This window comes from Lissotriton helveticus, chromosome 3_1, assembly GCF_964261635.1.
Source record: "Lissotriton helveticus chromosome 3_1, aLisHel1.1, whole genome shotgun sequence".
Classification (NCBI taxonomy): Eukaryota; Metazoa; Chordata; class Amphibia; order Caudata; family Salamandridae; genus Lissotriton; species Lissotriton helveticus.
The window spans coordinates 1,805,986,231-1,806,004,066 of NC_136061.1; the positions used below are offsets into that span (position 1 = coordinate 1,805,986,231).

Genomic DNA, 17,836 nt, shown 5'->3' on the forward strand with positions numbered 1-17,836 from the left:
AGTAGTAAGCCTAACTTAGAAGTATTTGCACTCACCAATCAGACCTGAATGGTTCCATGCAACCAACTGAGGTTGTTTATGAGGTACCCGGGATTGCAGTTGACCTAATCGGCTCAAGAACAGGTCGGTAAAGGAAATAGGAGAGGGGGGTTGGCAAGCCAGCTCCAATAGGATCAAGAGCCACAATTGAATCCTCCATAATGCTTCTTGTCTTCTGATCTGGTAAAAGATTCTGAGAATCATCGAAAAGGGGGGGCTTGAATCCTTTCTTTCCACTCCTGGAGAAAAGCATTGATTGCAAAAGCTAAAGCTGCTCACACAAATGGACTTTTGTAAATCCAGAGCATAGTTTTCAGTGGGAGGCGTGTTAAATCTGTCATATTATTGAGTTAAGCATAACTTGCCCCTGACGCTGCTTCTTCAGGCTGTTCAATATTCTAGTGATGCAGTCTCACACAAAATGTTATAGTGCTGTTGACTTGCATCGAGGTACTTGCCTTTCCGTCTGTGCCTTAACCTCTTGAATGCTATGGGGATTTTTCCCCTGTGCTGGAAACCCATGAACCCCATTATTCATGACGAGCTGGGCTCGTCATGAGCGTGCGAGGAGGCTACTGCATGACGAGCCCAGCTCGTCATGAGCGTGGAAGGGGTTAAAAAGCCTTGGAATGTGTCCATAAATGTGTCCTAAGGCAAGCATGCATTACTGAATCAGAATACCTGACCCAGCAAGTAGTAATTCTATAGCTTTTCAAGCCCTGGTAGCACTGCACCCATGATAATGTACTGCATGGCTAAACACACATAATGTCCCAAAGGCAAGACCTATAGGATATCACACTGCTTGTTTAAAATAGGGACAATCTAGTCACCAAGCCAGGATCAGGGATGAGTGCTCCACTCGCTTTTGTATTTCAAATGGTCAAATATTAGGGCCCCATAGATCCTTGGTTCTTGCTTGTTTGCAATTAAAAGAGTACAAGGAGGTAGTACTAATTACAATGTCACTATATAAAGTAGAAAAAAGGGGAAGGATGGAAAAAGGAGGAACACATATATATACTGATTTTCAAATAGGTGACACCAAATTCTCCTATTGATTTTGTGGCACAAGTCCACTGCTCAATAAATCACATGTTATCAATGTCATCACAAACAATAGGAGCTAAGATTACACATTTTATTTATTGTAATCAAACCGTGATTTTCTTATCTCATTTCTTTTTTTTAACACAAAACAGAACAGGACAATTTTAGCACTATACACGAAAGAATACATACCTATGTACACACCTATATCCAATAAATACACACAATGAACAACATATACACTTTATAAAAAATATATATCATGAAAAACACTTTTTTAATCTTTTCTTCACCCTAAGAAACAAAATAGCATCAAACGCTGCCCTCCTATTCAATCTAGGAGGTACACTGGGAGGTAGACACAACAGGTTCAGCGCGAGAACCTCACAGAACCTTAATATTCAAGTGTGTCAAATGGCATTGAGTTTTCCAAATTAATTCAAAACATAGACTCCATCAAATGGAAAGTGTCGACGCGGTCGCGTTTTCGGCCTCCCAACAAGTCTGGCCTCTTCAGGACAGGGCGACAAAAGAACTCCAGGAACACAGTTCCAAAGCGGCACGCCACCGGAAGCTCAGAGGGCGCCAGTTATTTCTTATGTGCATCAATTCTGTGTGCGCTAATATTTGCAACAAGCTTGAGATGGTCAATCTCCCCGGGGCCACTAAATTCGGCATGGGTCATACATTATCCCAACTCTCCGCAATACCAGCAGTAGTGCAATGTTTAATCCACTCTGAAGCCAATATGTTGTTAAGCCTTGCAGGGGCCGGATTGGGGGATGGGGGATTTGACAGATGACCACAAGGGAAAATTAAATAAATATTTAATTTCCCATCTTAGTTGCCTGTCTAAATCTCCCCCACTGCCAAACCGCTCTTACCTGCATGAGCCGCAGCTGTGTGTGTGTTTTTCTCATATTAAACGTGGTGCTACGGGATATGATATGATAGAAGACTCTAGTGTAATGGTGTTTTAAAGCATTGGTTAAATCTCAACATTGGCTTTCCTTGTACTTTTTTTTTAATCTTTATACAGTCTTTGAGCATCATGAATTTACACCTTGTTCGAAGAGCGAATAGGTGTTAAAAGTTGCGCTTCTCTCCCTTGCAGGACTTATCATGCCACCCATGTTTCTCTGTTTATGTTTGTAGTTAGTACCAATCCATCTAGTAAAATGAGAGGCCAGAACACAGCACAATTGTTTATGACTATTAACTAATAAATTGTCACTGTCAAGTGATAGCAACATGTTCATAACGGGAACTACATCATTATAAATTTCATGAATCAGTCCAATCTTTATTATTGAATCCAACTTTTACTCTCCTATTGTAACTTGACATAGATATTTCAGAGCCCTGTGTATATCTGGGACCTACATCCAGAATACCACCACCTTTGATCAAAAGGGCAAGTGGTTCGTGGTCACTTTTAGGCCTCTCCGTCACCTTCAAATCGATGACTCTGTGCCTGTCTGAAAGTTGTAACAATGTATAATCCATATGGGATGTCCAAGGTGCTTTTCTATGTTGGCAACGAGGGGTTGTCAAATAGAGTGCTGTAATCACTTGCCTGAAGGCCACGGGTTGTGACGGGAAACAACCATCACAAAGCAACTTTCACAAAGCACTACCATTACAACGAAACCTTTACAACGCAAGATCCATTGCAACGCATGCTATTACAACGCATGCCATTAAACCGCAGATGCTATTACAAGGGCATGCCATTACAACATAAGTATGGGTAAATATTTAATTTAAATAATATTAATTTCATTTTAATTTAATTTTCTTAAATTAATTTAATTATTTTTAATTTAAATTTTATTTTATTTTATTTTAAATATAAATTAATTTACTTACATTAATTGTAATACTTTCATTAAATGTAAATATAATTTCAATTTCTTTTAATTAAAATATAAATGAATGTATTTAAATTATTTTAAATATTTTAATTACGTTTAATTTGAATTTAATTTAATTTTAATTAAATTTCATTTTTCTTTTAATTTAATTTACTTAAAATAACTATAATATTTTAATTAAATTTAATATTTTTTTAATTATAATTTAATTTGCTTAAATACATTTTTATATTTTAATTACATTTTAATTTAATTTATCTTATTTAAACCCCCAGGAGTTAGAATAGTAATTTTAACCCCTACTCTATCCAACACTTACCCTACTATTACACCCCACTGGAGTTAGAATAGTAATTTTAACCCCTGCACTATCCAACACTTAGCCTACTATTACACCCCCCCTGGAGTTATAATAGTATTTATAACCCCTACACTATCCAACACTTACCCTACTATTACACCCCCTGGAGTTAGAATAGTAATTTTAACCCCTACACTATCCAACACTTACCCTGCTATTACACCCCCATAGAGTTAGAATAGTAATTTTTACCCCTACTCTATCCAACACTTACCCTACTATTACACCCCCCCTGGAGTTAGAATAGTAATTTTAACCCCTAGACTATCCAGCACTTACCCTACTATTACACCCCCTTGGAGTTAGAATAGTAATTTTAACCCCTACACTATCCAACACTTACCCTACTATTACACCCCCCTGGAGTTAGAATAGTAAATTAAAATATATTAAATACAATAAAAAATTGTTTTAATATTATTAAAATTATATACTTACCTATACTTACGTTGTAATGGCATGCGTTGTAATAGCTTCTGCGTTGTAATGGCACGCGTTGTAATAGCATGCGTTGTAATGGATCTTGCGTTGTAAAAGTTGCGTTGTGATGGTATGCGTTGTGAATGTATGCATTGTAACGTCATACATTCGTTGAGACCAATGCACCCATTTGAAGGGACAGAACACTAGTTTGCTTAAATATTGTTCTCTATCTAAGGCATGCCCCCAACTTTGTCATCGTCCTAGTGCAGACAGAGGGAAAAAGAGACTGCTTGACTGCTAGGCAGCTTCTGCTTTGTGGAGTTTTAACTAGTAATGAATTTTAAAACTTGTATGAATTTTAGAAACCGAATTTGATGTATGAATTGTAAAACTGAATTTGAATATCCCTGAACTGCAAAATAGAACTTTAAAAACCTTGAATCCAGCATATAGCACAGAGCACTCGAGCACTTTGACCAGTAATACATATCGTGACTGACTGATTTATAAGTCGGCTTGTACCTTCACTTTAACTGTGCTGCGCCGCGCCGTGCTGTCAGCATTTCCACATACATGTGTCAACAGTATGCTGCAGTAATTTAAACTAGGCCCTTGATTACCAAGTGGACCCGTTTCGGCTTTTGCAGCGGGCACGGCGGGCTCTTTCATTCCCCTACGGCGCTTCCGGTAGCCTACACGGGTCAGCGCTCCAGACTCCCCGGAAGGCGGTGCCGCCCACTCCTGCATATAGCGGAGTGCGTAGAGAGGACTCGCGCAGCGACGCGCAGGCAGCGCGCCTAAGTCGCGCCAAAGTCAAGCCCTGCCTGTCTGCGCCTGTCCGCGCCAGGCCGGCGACAGGCCAACTCAATTTCTGACCTCCTGACAGGCCACCGTCCACAAACAGGTATTAAAATTGCCATAAATATAATTCCCAAACATGATTACCTATAACCGCACAGAGCTCCTGTCCTTAAATTCGTCCCACCTAGATTACGCTGCGCCTCTTATCAATCTTGGCCCCCCGCCAACTCGTAAACCACTGACCTGTCTTTAAGGAAACGTGCGGTCGCTCCCTAAACATTCCTTAGAGATCTGGGACTTACTCGATCAACAAACCCCAGATCTTTTCTTTATAACCGAAACCTGGCTATCAGAAAGATCAGACCCAGACATAGCAGCAGCCCTGCCCTCTAATTATAAAATAGTCAGACTAGACAGAATTGGGAAACGAGGGGGAGGGACCGCAATAATCTATAAAATGGAGATTGAAATTAACATCATTTCCACTCATCTCGAGACTTGGGGAGAGTTTTTATTCTTTTCCCTTGTCCTCACTGGGAATGAGTCCTGGAAAGGAGCCCTGATTTACCGACCCCCAGAGACCAAAGCCAATTTTGCCGCCCAACTAGTGGACATTCTGGCACCCCATATACTAGCCTGTAAAAATGTCCTACTGCTAGGCGGTTTGAACTATCACATGGAGATAAACGAAGACCCCTACACCACTGAACTAATGAACAGTATTGAGTCCCTAGACCTAAGACTACTCGAAACTGACTCTACCCATAAAGCGGGTCATACGTTGGATATTGTATGTACCAACTTCCAGGATACGCATATCAATGAATTAATTCCTGTTTTATGGTCAGACCATGTAATAATCAAATTCACCATTAAAACAAACGAGTCCCCACAGGTTCACGCTAAAGTAAAAAAGCTGAGCCGCCCATGGAAAAAGATTAACTTAGAAATGTTTGCGAAAACTTTTGCCTCCCCGAGAGTAACTGAGGACATAGAGCTAGATAGATTGGTCCTAGACTTTGATTCTGCAATTAGTAAGACCCTGCATTCCATAGCTCCTAAACACCTAATAAACTGCCCGAAACTGAAATCGCCCTGGTTCACTGATGAATTGAAAATTATTAAACAACACACCAGGAAAGTCGAATGAAAATGGCGCAAATCAAAAAACATTGATGATAAATCACACTATAAAATTGCTCATAAAGAATATATGAATAAAATTGCCAATGCTAAGAAAACCTATCTTGGGGAAAAAATTGAAGCAGCTGGTAATTCACAGAAAGAACTTTATGCACTTGTAAAAGACTTCTCTAACCCCATTGCCTGCCAAAAGGTCATTCAGGAATCCCAGGACTGGGCCGATGAACTAGCCACCTATTTCAAAGACAAAATCAATACAATCCACGAAACATTTCCCACAGAAACAGGCACAACAAGTGAGCCATGCCATGCTGATTCCTCCACGATAAACCCCATACAGCAAAACTTAGCTGACTTCGGAACAATCACCGAGGACGAGGTAGCCAACATACTAAAAAAGGCCAAATCAGGTTGCCCCAAAGACCCAGCGTCCGCCCAGATTTTAGCTAAACTGGCACCCGCCCTGGCTCCCACATTGACTTTTATCTTTAATATGTCCCTAACTCGTGCCTTGTTCCCCACTCCCTGGAAAGAAACCATTGTGAGGCCAATCCTTAAGAAAAACAACGCAGACCCCAAGCAACCGATAAACTACCGCCCCATATCCCTATTACCACTCTTTGGCAAATCAATGGAATCTATCATCACTATAAAACTGGTAAAATTCCTTGAAAAACACTCGCTATTAGATTCCTCACAGTCAGGATTCAGAGCTTCCCATAGCACTGAGACTACACTGATAGAGGTGGTTGAAAATATCCGGTTGGCACTGGACTCCAAACAGTCGGCTATCCTCATCCTGCTAGACCTTTCGGCGGCCTTCGACACCATATCCCACAGAGTCCTATTAAAACGGCTGGCGGGATAGGTGTCGAAGGCCAAGCCCTAGGCTGGATCCAAAGCTATCTTACAGGCCGTAGCTCTAGGGTCAAATCAAGACCTTTCTCATCAGAAGCTATTGATAACGACAAGGGAGTACCCCAGGGCTCAATTTTAAACCCAACCTTATTCAACGTCTACGTATCACCACTGGCCAAAATAATTAGGGACTTCGGCTTCGACACACTGTCGTACACCGACGATACCCAAATTCTTATAACTCTTGGCTCCGATCCAGCAGAGACTAAAGTGAGATTCAGGAATTGTATGCTAGAAATAAAAAGCTGGATGACCAATAATTTCCTAATGCTCAATGCAGGCAAATCCGAAATAATGCTTTTCGGTGCGGCCAAATCCATCTGGTCCCAAGAATGGTGGCCACCGGAACTTGGACCCTGCCCATCCCCGAAAGACACTGTTCGGAACCTGGGCTTCATCCTTGATGACAAGTTGTCCATGGTTCCCCATACGAATAAATTAGTACATACCTGCATAGGTCTCATGAGGAGCCTAAGGAAAATATTCAAATGGCTGCCCTTGTTCTATCGTAAACCATTGATTCAAGGCTTAATTACCAGCCGCCTTGACTACGGTAACGCCCTCCTTGCTGACGCAAACGAGGGCACACTAAGTAAGCTGCAGACACTCCAAAATGCAGCAGCCAGACTGACCCTTTACTTAACCCCACGCACCCCCTCTGCCCCTTGCCTGAAGAAACTGCACTGGCTTCCAGTCAGAAAGCGCATAAGGTTCAAGATCTGTTGCCTAGTGCACAAATCATTAAATGGACAAGGCCCAAAATATTTAAAAAACAAACTCCAGGAATATTGCCCGGAAAGAACATTACGATCTTCAAACAAATATTTCCTAAAGATACCAAGGGTCCGTACTGTCAGAAATGGAGATAGGAGTTTCTCGAAGGTGGGCCCCACGGCATGGAACTCCCTGCCTACGTCTTTAAGATCCAACCAGAATCACAGGATTTTCCGGAAAGAACTCAAAACACTACTATTCAAGGCACCAGCATAACAACTCCTCTCTCTCGCATGACCTATAACCTCTGCCAGCGCTATGAGACCTAATTGGGGAAATGTGCGCTTTACAAAAATAAAAATACATACATACATACATACATACAGTGTAGCAAACATTGAAATTGGTAAGAAATTAACATTAAGATCTCTTGCAATTACTGTTATTGTTATTGTTAACTACAGCTTGTATAGCGCCAAATCACCGTCAGGTCTCAAGGCGCTATTGACAGAAGAAAGCTATGCTAACAAAAGAGCAGATACGTAGAGCCCTGGCACTAAGAGGAGCTTAGGGCCTCCCTAAACAGGAGTTATTATTGTTTAAAGAAGATAATAAAGTATGTAATTTGATTAACTTCTCAGAGTACCTTGCTTTGCCAACACCTCTGTTGTAGACATTGAATAATGAAATGTTAATACCGGAAGGAAATTTAAAAATCACACATTATAAACCAGTTTATATAGATTTTATAATACATGGGTTTCTGCAATCCCTTTATTAAAAAGTAGTCTCTAATACCTTTATAATTAGGCTTTCCTGTTTTGAGTTTCTATTTTTGGTAAATACTGGTGTTTTTTTTCAGTGTTTTCAAGTGATTTTAATACCTTAAAAAACACAGTGGGTATCAGTGGTCATATATTTTCGTGCCATTAAAACCACAGAAACAGTGTTTTTCCGGTGTTTATGTAACTTTTTGCTTTTATTATGGCTTGCTTTCTGCACTGGTAGTGCATGGTATATCAACAGTGTATGTACAGTGTAAATGAGGTCCAAATACATTTTTACAAATCAAACTCGTCGTAGTACACCATCCAATACTTCTTCAGTGAGTTATTGGTCAAGCAAGCTCGCTCTTTCCTTCCCATGAAAACTTTCATCTGTGAAAAGGCCCTCTCAACATTGGCACTAGAGACAGGCAACGCCAAAATACCTAGTATACAATTTGCTAACTCTGGCCACTGACATAGCTATTCATGCCAAAACTGGTGCACCTGAAGATTGCGATTCTCTGCGATAGGTTCTGCTACATATGTGCTGAACTGGGTGCATATGGCCTCAGAGTTAAAAATGAGGCAGCACTTTTGAAACTCCAGAGAAAATGTCCCTAACTTGTGCAGCGTACCACAGTGAGGCGTCATTGACTTCAAATGCCATGGTTGGTGAAGGGCTATTTCTTGTACATTGTAAAATAAAAGTTCCTGAATCACTCCTCAACATTTCTCTGCTTACATAGTGGCAAGCACTCTAACATGTAATATGTTGCAGTGCAAAAGTTACTAAAAGTGTCGCCCAGCCTACTCTCAAGGAGATGTTTTACATAAACGCTAATTATGCTGAACACTTGGTAGACAAGGGTGTTTTCAGACTCTATTTTTTTATTTATGTCTTCTACAGCAGTCATGATTTCCTGTAAAAATCTAAAAATGCAGTAGAGTGTACTTTTTTCAAATCACTATCAACATGTGACCAAAGACTCTCACATTTCTTGTCTTTGGCATCATCAGTCAGCAAAAGTACGGTGAACTGTTTCCACATGGATAATATAGCATTCATGGCCTCTAGGACTGAGAACCCCACCATCTAAGTGACACAATTGGGATGACTCTATGTTTGATGCCACACAAAGCACACAATGAGAAATAATTGCATTTTAGTTTCCATGCATAACAAATCAGTGCACCAGAATGGACTAAAAAGTAAATAGCATTCTTTATTAACTCTGAAGATTGTAAAGATGCTTTCAGCATACCTTCTAACAAGTGGCAAGGATATCTTACAGGGGAGCACTTCAGCTCAGATATTGATGTTGACAGGTAATCACACAACTTTTTCATATACATAGCTGAATCACTGCAAATACAAACAAAATCACTCCAATCTTTGTTTAACTTGGTAAGAATTTTTTGCAGCAGGATTCCAAGTGCACTGCGTTCCATGTTTTCCAAAAGTTTGGTGTCATGTTTTCACCAGTATCCTAGATGCTTTTTGACCCCACTCTTTTCACATATATGTGTCACTATACCTTGCATTGAATGTTTAGAGCCTGAGGTGTTTGGCAATTTACCTACTATCACTACTAACTCACTAGAAAAGGGGGTTGATGTATTAAGGGGTTTTACCCATTCTCTGTGGGTAAATGTGATGTTCTATATTGGGAAAGAATCTTATGAAACCTACATTTTTCCTATCAGTAAAAGACTCGAACGTATCTAAAAAATCAAATATGATTTTGATATTTCCTAATTCGCTACAGTTTATAAAATAAACATCAAAAATATTCTTCTAACCCCTGTATCTTTATACCAATGACCACAAAACTGAAAAAAGGAAGAACAAACAATTAGTGACATCCCTAAACAACAAAACTCAAGCAGAATAATGTTAGCCCAGTCTTTCTTACTGCTACCTTATAAAACAAAGTTACATTGTATTGGCCCCTTCAGGAAGAAATGAAAATAACACTTTCACTCTACTTTTCCTTTCTTTGAATGGCATTTAGTTTGTGGTTGTGAAGGATTTTTACAGTGTGTATATGTTTACACTGGTAAGGGCTATTTCCCTTCCGGTGGGGTTTTATCAGTTATTATAGGTTTAAACCTAAAACCGGACAGGCTATTTATAATCCACGACTTCAGACACTCCCAGTTGCTGATTATAAAGAAATTACATCAGAACTGAACTGTAATATCTTATTACATAGCGTCGGCTCCTCCGCTGAGGCAGAGGAGTACCGCCCCACTGCTCTTTGAGCAGTGCAAAAAGGAAATGAAACGCACTGTTACTATTATTGAATTTTTCCGTACTAATGCAGTTTTTACAGGATGGGCTGGGCATATCTGGGCTGTCATAACAGCCAGCAGGGGGAGGAGTGGGCAACACTTAAGTACGCATGATGGTTTGGCCAGCTGTCTTGAGCCAGCTAAACAGTCATGCACACTTAGCATGTTCTTCACCTGGCTGTACCGCATAGACTGGGTGGAGAACATGCACAGGCTCCCAGTCCCCGTTTGAGCACCGAACCACAATGCTCCCCAAACCACCATTCCCTAGCAGCTGCCACTGCTATTACAATCGAGTTCCGACATCACAGTCACTGCTGGCAGAGGCAGGAGAAGGGAAACAGCAGGTCTGGTTACAGGTCGTAATTCAAGCTGGTGTTTAGAGCAACTAAAACAGAGGTTGCTTTTCTTTCTTCTGCTTTGTGTGTTTTTAACAATACAGTACCAAGCAGAAAGTAGAGATTTATGGCAACATGTTTATTTTTTGCACTTGTTATAAAATTATAGAACAAGTGGACATTTTCTTCATGTTACTGCTGTATTTAAAAAAAACTGGCTTCTATTCAGCTGCATCAAATTTATTTCGTCTATAACTAGCTAACAACTTTTCTAAAGTGTTAATATTGCACTACTGATTCTATTTATTTTTATTCTTAATGTTTGCAAACATGCTCTCTTTTTCATATGAAAGAGTTATGCACCAAGGATTTAAGTAATTAGTGGGGCCGGTGATGGTGTGACCATGTACCCAAGCAGTACATGATAAGGCTATGGCAAATCACGAAGGAGTTCCATAACCTTATAAAGAAACTCATACTTCGGCCTCATTGTTTTATATCGCCATGGACCTGCTTGGTGACTTGTAATATCCTTATAATGTGTGGCAGGGGTACTTTATCCCATATATAACATAGTTTAATTCAATATTTACCATTACAGTTAATAAGCCTGAGGGACGGCCATCTTCAGAACCGATAGTCAGAATGCTCTAATGAACAACATCGTCACAAACAAAGGGAGTAATATACCATGCTTTTTGATACACACAGATGTTTTGAGATCTAATAAAATCTAGCCAATCAGGATACTTAAATTGTGAGGTTAGCCCAGTTATGTTTCAGGCTAATACGTTCAAAGGAGACGGGATGGTACTAGTAAAAGGGGGAGCAAGTGAAATAGATGGATTTAAAGTATGCATAGGAGCCAGTCAAGTAATGTCTATTAATCGGTCAATATTATCAATCCAAGTAGTTTATTTGGCAGATGTTTTATTAGCCAATAATACCACAACAGAGATAGTTTTTTATGTGTTTGATGACTCAGAACCTATAGGTGGTGAAGCAGATGCTATTTGAATATTCGACTCGTTTGGGGCTACATTTGGAAAATCAGAACTATTAGGCCTTCTTAGATTATTATCATTTAAAATCATTTTACCATGCTCTTTAGACCATGATTTTTCTCTGTTAAAGAAACAGTGTGTGTATTATTGTATAGGAGATTAATTCCACGTAACCAATTATTTGCACCATTAAAACTTTGCATAGACTTGCAGTTCATCAGAGGTGGTCCTTTATAGCCCAGTGAGCGTTTGAGAATGGGTTTTATTGCACTGGAACAATATGATTCGGCTGATAGTTCCTCAGACCTGTTGATGGTCACTGGTGTTTGATGTCAATTGTTTCCTAATCCACTTAATTTAGCTTCTAGACAGTTTGCGTTTTCTACCAAGGTCTTCACAATATTACATAAATAAGCACATTTTGGAGCACTCGCAATTGACATTAGTGCATCATTTCTTGAGGTGGGAATTAACATTTGAGTTAATTCCCTCCTCATCATTAGATAAAGGAACAAAACAATCGCTGCAGGTATCGTAAGCATACTATTTGTGACAAGACTTAGGCTCCTTCTTCCTACCTGGGGAAGATGTGCTTTCTTCTATTTCATCGGCATTATCACGTGCTGTCATGGCATTTAAGTAGGTTTTTACAATAGTCTGAACCCCAGATTGTCATAGGGACACTAAGGATGTATGGTTGGTGGCATGCTGCCTGTCTGAGTGTGGTAAAAGAAAATAGCTGCAGTGTACCTTGCAGGTAGGGGGCAGGAGAGAGGGCCCTTCCTCCGTTTTTGTGAGGCTAAGTCTGTCTGTAGTGGTAAAAAGCTACATATTTTGAGCTGGTAACACAGACCCACAGTGGCAATGGTGCACAAAGTTCTCTCTTTCAATTAAATGCAAGAATCTTGCAATGTGAGCTATGGCCGTTCTTATCTAGTAAGTCGAGAGATTTAACCGCCGAGTATGAAAACAAAAACCGGCACTAGCACCTCCAAAACAAGTAGCTTTATAACATAACTGCTGAAACTTATCTAAGTGCTACCGGCCTCTTCTCAGCAAGGTGTCTTCCAAGGCCTCATCATTTCATTCTGTTAGGACCAGATTCAAAGAATAATTTATGCTCTAACTAAGCATCCTGGCAGAAAGGTCTCCAGAAAATGTCTCTATTTAATACTCTCTGTTTTTACTTTTTAGATTTGAATGATTCCAGTTCCAGTTCACAGACAGGTAACAGTTACAATTCATTATCTCTTGCTCTCTCTTCGTTACTTATCTAAGTAATTCCCAGGGTCCAGGATATGATGGGACGTTGGTCAAAATCCTGTTATGGTAAAGTCACCATTAGGCAAAACCGAACGAATCTCTTTAACCTGAAACAACCCAGCTTCTCCAGTTTTTCTCTCTTTCCTCCTTTCTGTGCATATCACTCTCCCTCATCTTGCCAACCACTCACCATTATTTTCCCTTCTGCTCATCCACCTTGTCTTTCCCTCTTTGCCTGTCCCACTTATTTTGTCCCCTCCCACCGTGGCATCGCAAATTAACCTTATGGCCTAAAGCAAGTTAGAAAAATGGCCTACTTGGTGCCTGTTTAAGAAGCCAAAGATAGGGATAAATGGCCAACAGAGGGTCTTTGCATCAAAGCGAACCTGTTGCACTGATGATAGCTCTGCCTCTGCCCACGAGGTGGGCCATTTTGTACCTCTCCCATGCTGAGTCTGTCTCTCCCAATTGACATTGCCTCTTTCTTAGCCTATCCCGCAACCTCCACCGTTTTCAACTGTGTGTGTCTCTCTCTCTCTCTCTTTTTGCATACCCCTCTACATTGGCCTCCAAAAGGGCGTATTATCCTCCTCCTTTACTCCCCTTCCCAGCAATCTACCACACCTCTAATTAGATGCTAAGGAGCTGATTACAATGGCCCGGCGGTGGCAATCCGCTCACCATCGTAACCTGATTTACCTACCTTCAGATTACAATGGTGGTGGGTAACGCGGTGGACGGAAAGTCCGTCCGCCGCTTTTCCGCTGGTCGGCAATCGTTACGCTTGCCGGCCCGGTGCAGCTGGGGCACATATATGGTGGAGGTGCCTAGCAGGCACTGCCATCCATATTATGAGGTGTGGCTTTCAAGGCATTTCCATGGCTGCGATGCCGCTATCGAAAGGTAGTAGTAGGAAAACAGTGGTTCTGGTGTGGCCAACAGATCCAAATATAAAGTGACCCTGTGGAGGCCACTATGTATTAAGAATAGGAAATGAATTCCTCTAAAGGCTGGCAGGGATTTGCTTTGGGGGCCCTTTGCAGGCCCCTGGGGGGGTAGGGGACTGTCCTTGGGGAGTACCTAAGGTACCCCCCTATATTGCCATGCACAAGGTGGCAGGCATGACAATGCACAAGATGGCATTTTACCATCAATGTTAAAATGCCTGATGCGACCACCGTGGTGGCAGTCGCATCATAATTGGGGCAGCGGGACCGGCACATGGCAGGAGGGCGGTCTGCCCGCCATCCTAATCACCCCCTTAGTTTGGTCTACATTTATGCTTTAACCCCTTTGCCGCAGGGCTATTTCAGCTTGTCACGCTGCACAGTGGCACTGTGCTCATAACTAGCTGAGCTCGTCATGACCACGGACCACGCCCATTTCTTAGAACGCTCAGCACAGCAGGGGAATTATTCCCACGTGGGAGCGCCGTGGCGGTCATGACGAGCTCAGCTCGTCATCAGCACAGCGCCTCTGTGCCTCATGACAAGAGCACCGAAGGTGTTAAAGAATTCTTGTCAATCATAGACTGCATAGATGATGGAGAGAGAGAAAGCCCATCCAGTGGTTAATTTTTAAAATAATAAATGCTGAGACCCAATGTTTTGCTCAGAAGCCCGTGGCCGGCACTACTGAATTTCAACCTGCTCATACCAAGGCTGTGCAGTCCTAATTCCACCTCATCTCTCTTTCATCTGCCACCAGACACTCCCTGCCCCTCTATCTCACTCTTGCAGGTTCCTGATTTCTCCCTATGTCACGTTTCTGCCTTTCTCATCCTCCTTTCCCTCTTTTGTGTGTTTCTCTCTCTTGCTTTGGGTCAAAGTCTGATGAGGAAAAAGAAGTGCTGGTCCCCACAAATTAGTGCTGGTGGGCCTCACCTGCAACCACTGGCTCAAATTAGGCACTGTGCTTCCAACACAAAAAGAGTCACAAAGTCACACAAAAAGAGACCCAAGACATAGTTACGGTGTTGGGCATCTTAGAATGGGAGTATTTCCTTTGATATTAATGGCTGTCCTGCATTAAAGAGTGTGAATCAGTAAAAAAAATCTTTAATTTATGTTCTTATTTTCTAAATTAATCTATAATATATGTTCTTTTTAATTTCTACCTTTTATAATGATGTGTCAATCTTCTAATTTGTAACCCTTTTGATATTTTGGGGAGTAGATTATTTTGGTAGGATATGCCTTTCTTTTCAAGGTGGATAGCGCTGATATTTGATTTCTCACCTGGCAACTCTACCCATATCTTCCCACTCGTTTTGTCTCCTATGCTTCTTTTTTTGATGTCTCCCTTTTTTCTCTTTTTTTTCTCTCGCTGGCTGCAGTGCCGGGCCAGCTTCTTTGAGCACTGCAGACTGGGCTCATGGGGCAGGGCTTAGGTGTTTTGGGAGATTTCTATGTTTTGTTGATCAGAGAACTGCCCATCCCTCATCAGCCATGTTCTTTCTTTGCTTACAGCTGTTGCCTGGACTGTGCTTGGGAGCTCTCTGCTGATGCTACTGAGCCTCCGACTGATGTGAGCAAAGATGCGAGGACTGACCATACAACGAGGACTGGTCACCTGAGTGGGATTCGGGTAGTTTAATAATCAAGGAGCTTCAGCAACCAATAATCACCAAGGAAGGCACAAAGGGGTTTTACCGTCTCTTTTTTTCAGATTTATTATTCATCGCTCTATTTTTTGAAAATTCTGTTAAATTCTGATAAATGTTTTAGCAGTGTGTGAAAGAAAAACAAATAAACAAATAGATGCTACATATTCATCATCTGGGTATCCCTGGCAATGCAGACTCCTACTAGGCACTCTCCTCTACTTAGAATTTACATTCTCAGAGGTGCCTTTGGAAGAAAATGAGCCACTGCTCATGACTTGCTAAATGTGACATTTGCTGACTCAACAATGTCTAAGGACTTGGGCATGGCCTGTTCTCCTAACACTCTTCATGATCTGCACTTTGAAACCAGCACTTACTCCACCATTTCACAATGCACATGTCCGGGCCTTCCATCTTGCCTTCATCCTTCTACCACCCATAACTGTCGCCTGAATTGCATTATAGACCTGCTGCAAACTCCTGTCTTGTGGCAACCCAAATTTTGTTGCACTAGAGCAATAATTTGAGGTGCATATGCCCGCCACAACCTCTTACCTAGATGTAAAGAGTATTGACATCCACTGAGGAGCAACGTGGTATTTGGATTTCTGTAAGAATATCAATAACCCAAAAATTTGTCTGACATACATTTGCTGCCTAAGTATAATTTTTAGAAGTAGATTTTCTTCTGTTAACACCAATGATGGGATCTTTTTGCAAACAATATTTATGACACAAATTTTTGTCAGATGATAGTTAGGTCGCGATATTCTGGTACCAAGCCTGGAGGCTTATTTACAAGCCCCTTGCACCACCGGTACGTCACTTTTTCCCATGTTAAAAGCCAAGCACCAGCGATACAAGAGGCTTGTAAATAAGCCCCCTGATATTTAAAGAACAAGGCCTCAACATGCAGCAAGGATGCAGATACACAAGGTAACTGATTTCTGTAGCTTCTATTTCTCCAAGGTAGCAGCCGCTCTGATCCGATGTAGATCTTAAACAACGGTGACCCAGAGACTAGGTAGAGTTTATGATGCATAAGGGGGCAGACAACAGTCACTAGATCACTCTCAAAAGATATCACATGACAAAAATATTGCAAACACTACATCGCATAATACGTCTACGTTAATAGAACTGGAGTTAAGAATGGTAAATATATATTTACCCTTCGATGCAGTGGTAGGCTATGTAGCATTATCAACCTCAACATTGTGGTATACAACTGTGAGACTGGGAATAGATCGCAAGTATAAGTCTAGATGTGTTCACTGGCTGTCAGGGTCTTTCTACTATAAAGTGTATTGAATTAAGTCAATGTCTTGGTACTTTGCTGATGACCTGCAGAGATGCACTTTTCTGTTTGATTTTCGATTCTTTTTTAAAGAATTATAGCTCAACAAAATTGTTTAAAATAAAGTAAAATAAAATAACTTATCTGTGTCCTCATGTCAATGCATTCCTAAAATAGAGATGGCATCTAGGCAGGTAATTCAGTTGAAATATAAAAATGTTACTCATGGAAAAGATGGTTGTTCAAATGAGTTGAATGTTTGAACATTCATTACTGTGCAGTAACAGCCCATCAGTAATGGGCAAATCCAAGTTAATCCCCTCAGAATGAGGAATAACTTTGCAGACATGGAATGATCACGGCAGTCCCTAATCCGAGGGGTTTAAAGAGCAAATGTTCACCTGCTCCATGCAGGTAGTAAATGTATGTGGTGGCTTCTATGTGGAGCAGGGAGTAAGGAGGAATAGGGAGAGTAGAGGAGGGAAGAGGACTTAAGTTCTGGCAAAAAAAAGGTTGGTCAGGAAGGCATTCTGAGTCCTGACTGCTGTTGCAGCTGAAGCCTCAAGTGATTACACCAGCCAGTATTTCCATCCGGTAAAATTGGGTCAGGTGATCCTACACCAAAAAAAACTGGTTGCAGTAATAGTAGGTCAGTCATAATCGGGCAAACAGAATGCCACACATGAATTCCACCCTGCAATACAATGGTGCAATACAAATTTTCTTTTTAAGCAGCAAGATAGTGCATCTTATAAAAAACATGCTTCTTTTACTGAGAAGGAAGAACTTAGATCACAAAGGTTTGAAATGAAAGTTATTGGATAATAAACAAAGACCGCAGACCTTTAAAACTTGTCATTTAAAGATCAGTTTAAGAAAACGCAACTCGGAATCAAATAAATCACAGACAATGGTGTAGTATCTTGCGAGTTAGAAATGATGCAACC

At 41.0% G+C, this 17,836-nt stretch overlaps 1 protein-coding gene across 1 annotated transcript in view; it reads left to right on the plus strand.

The window, feature by feature from the left end:
- Positions 1-17,028, plus strand: part of LOC144823831 (uromodulin-like) — a 226,874-nt gene extending 209,846 nt beyond the window's left edge. The window contains exons 8-9 of the mRNA XM_078682692.1: positions 12,919-12,951; positions 15,456-17,028. Coding sequence (XP_078538818.1) covers positions 12,919-12,951; positions 15,456-15,517 — 95 coding nt within the window. The 3' untranslated portion in view covers positions 15,518-17,028. The remainder of the gene's footprint in view (positions 1-12,918; positions 12,952-15,455) is intronic.
- Positions 17,029-17,836: the final 808 nt, after the last annotated feature.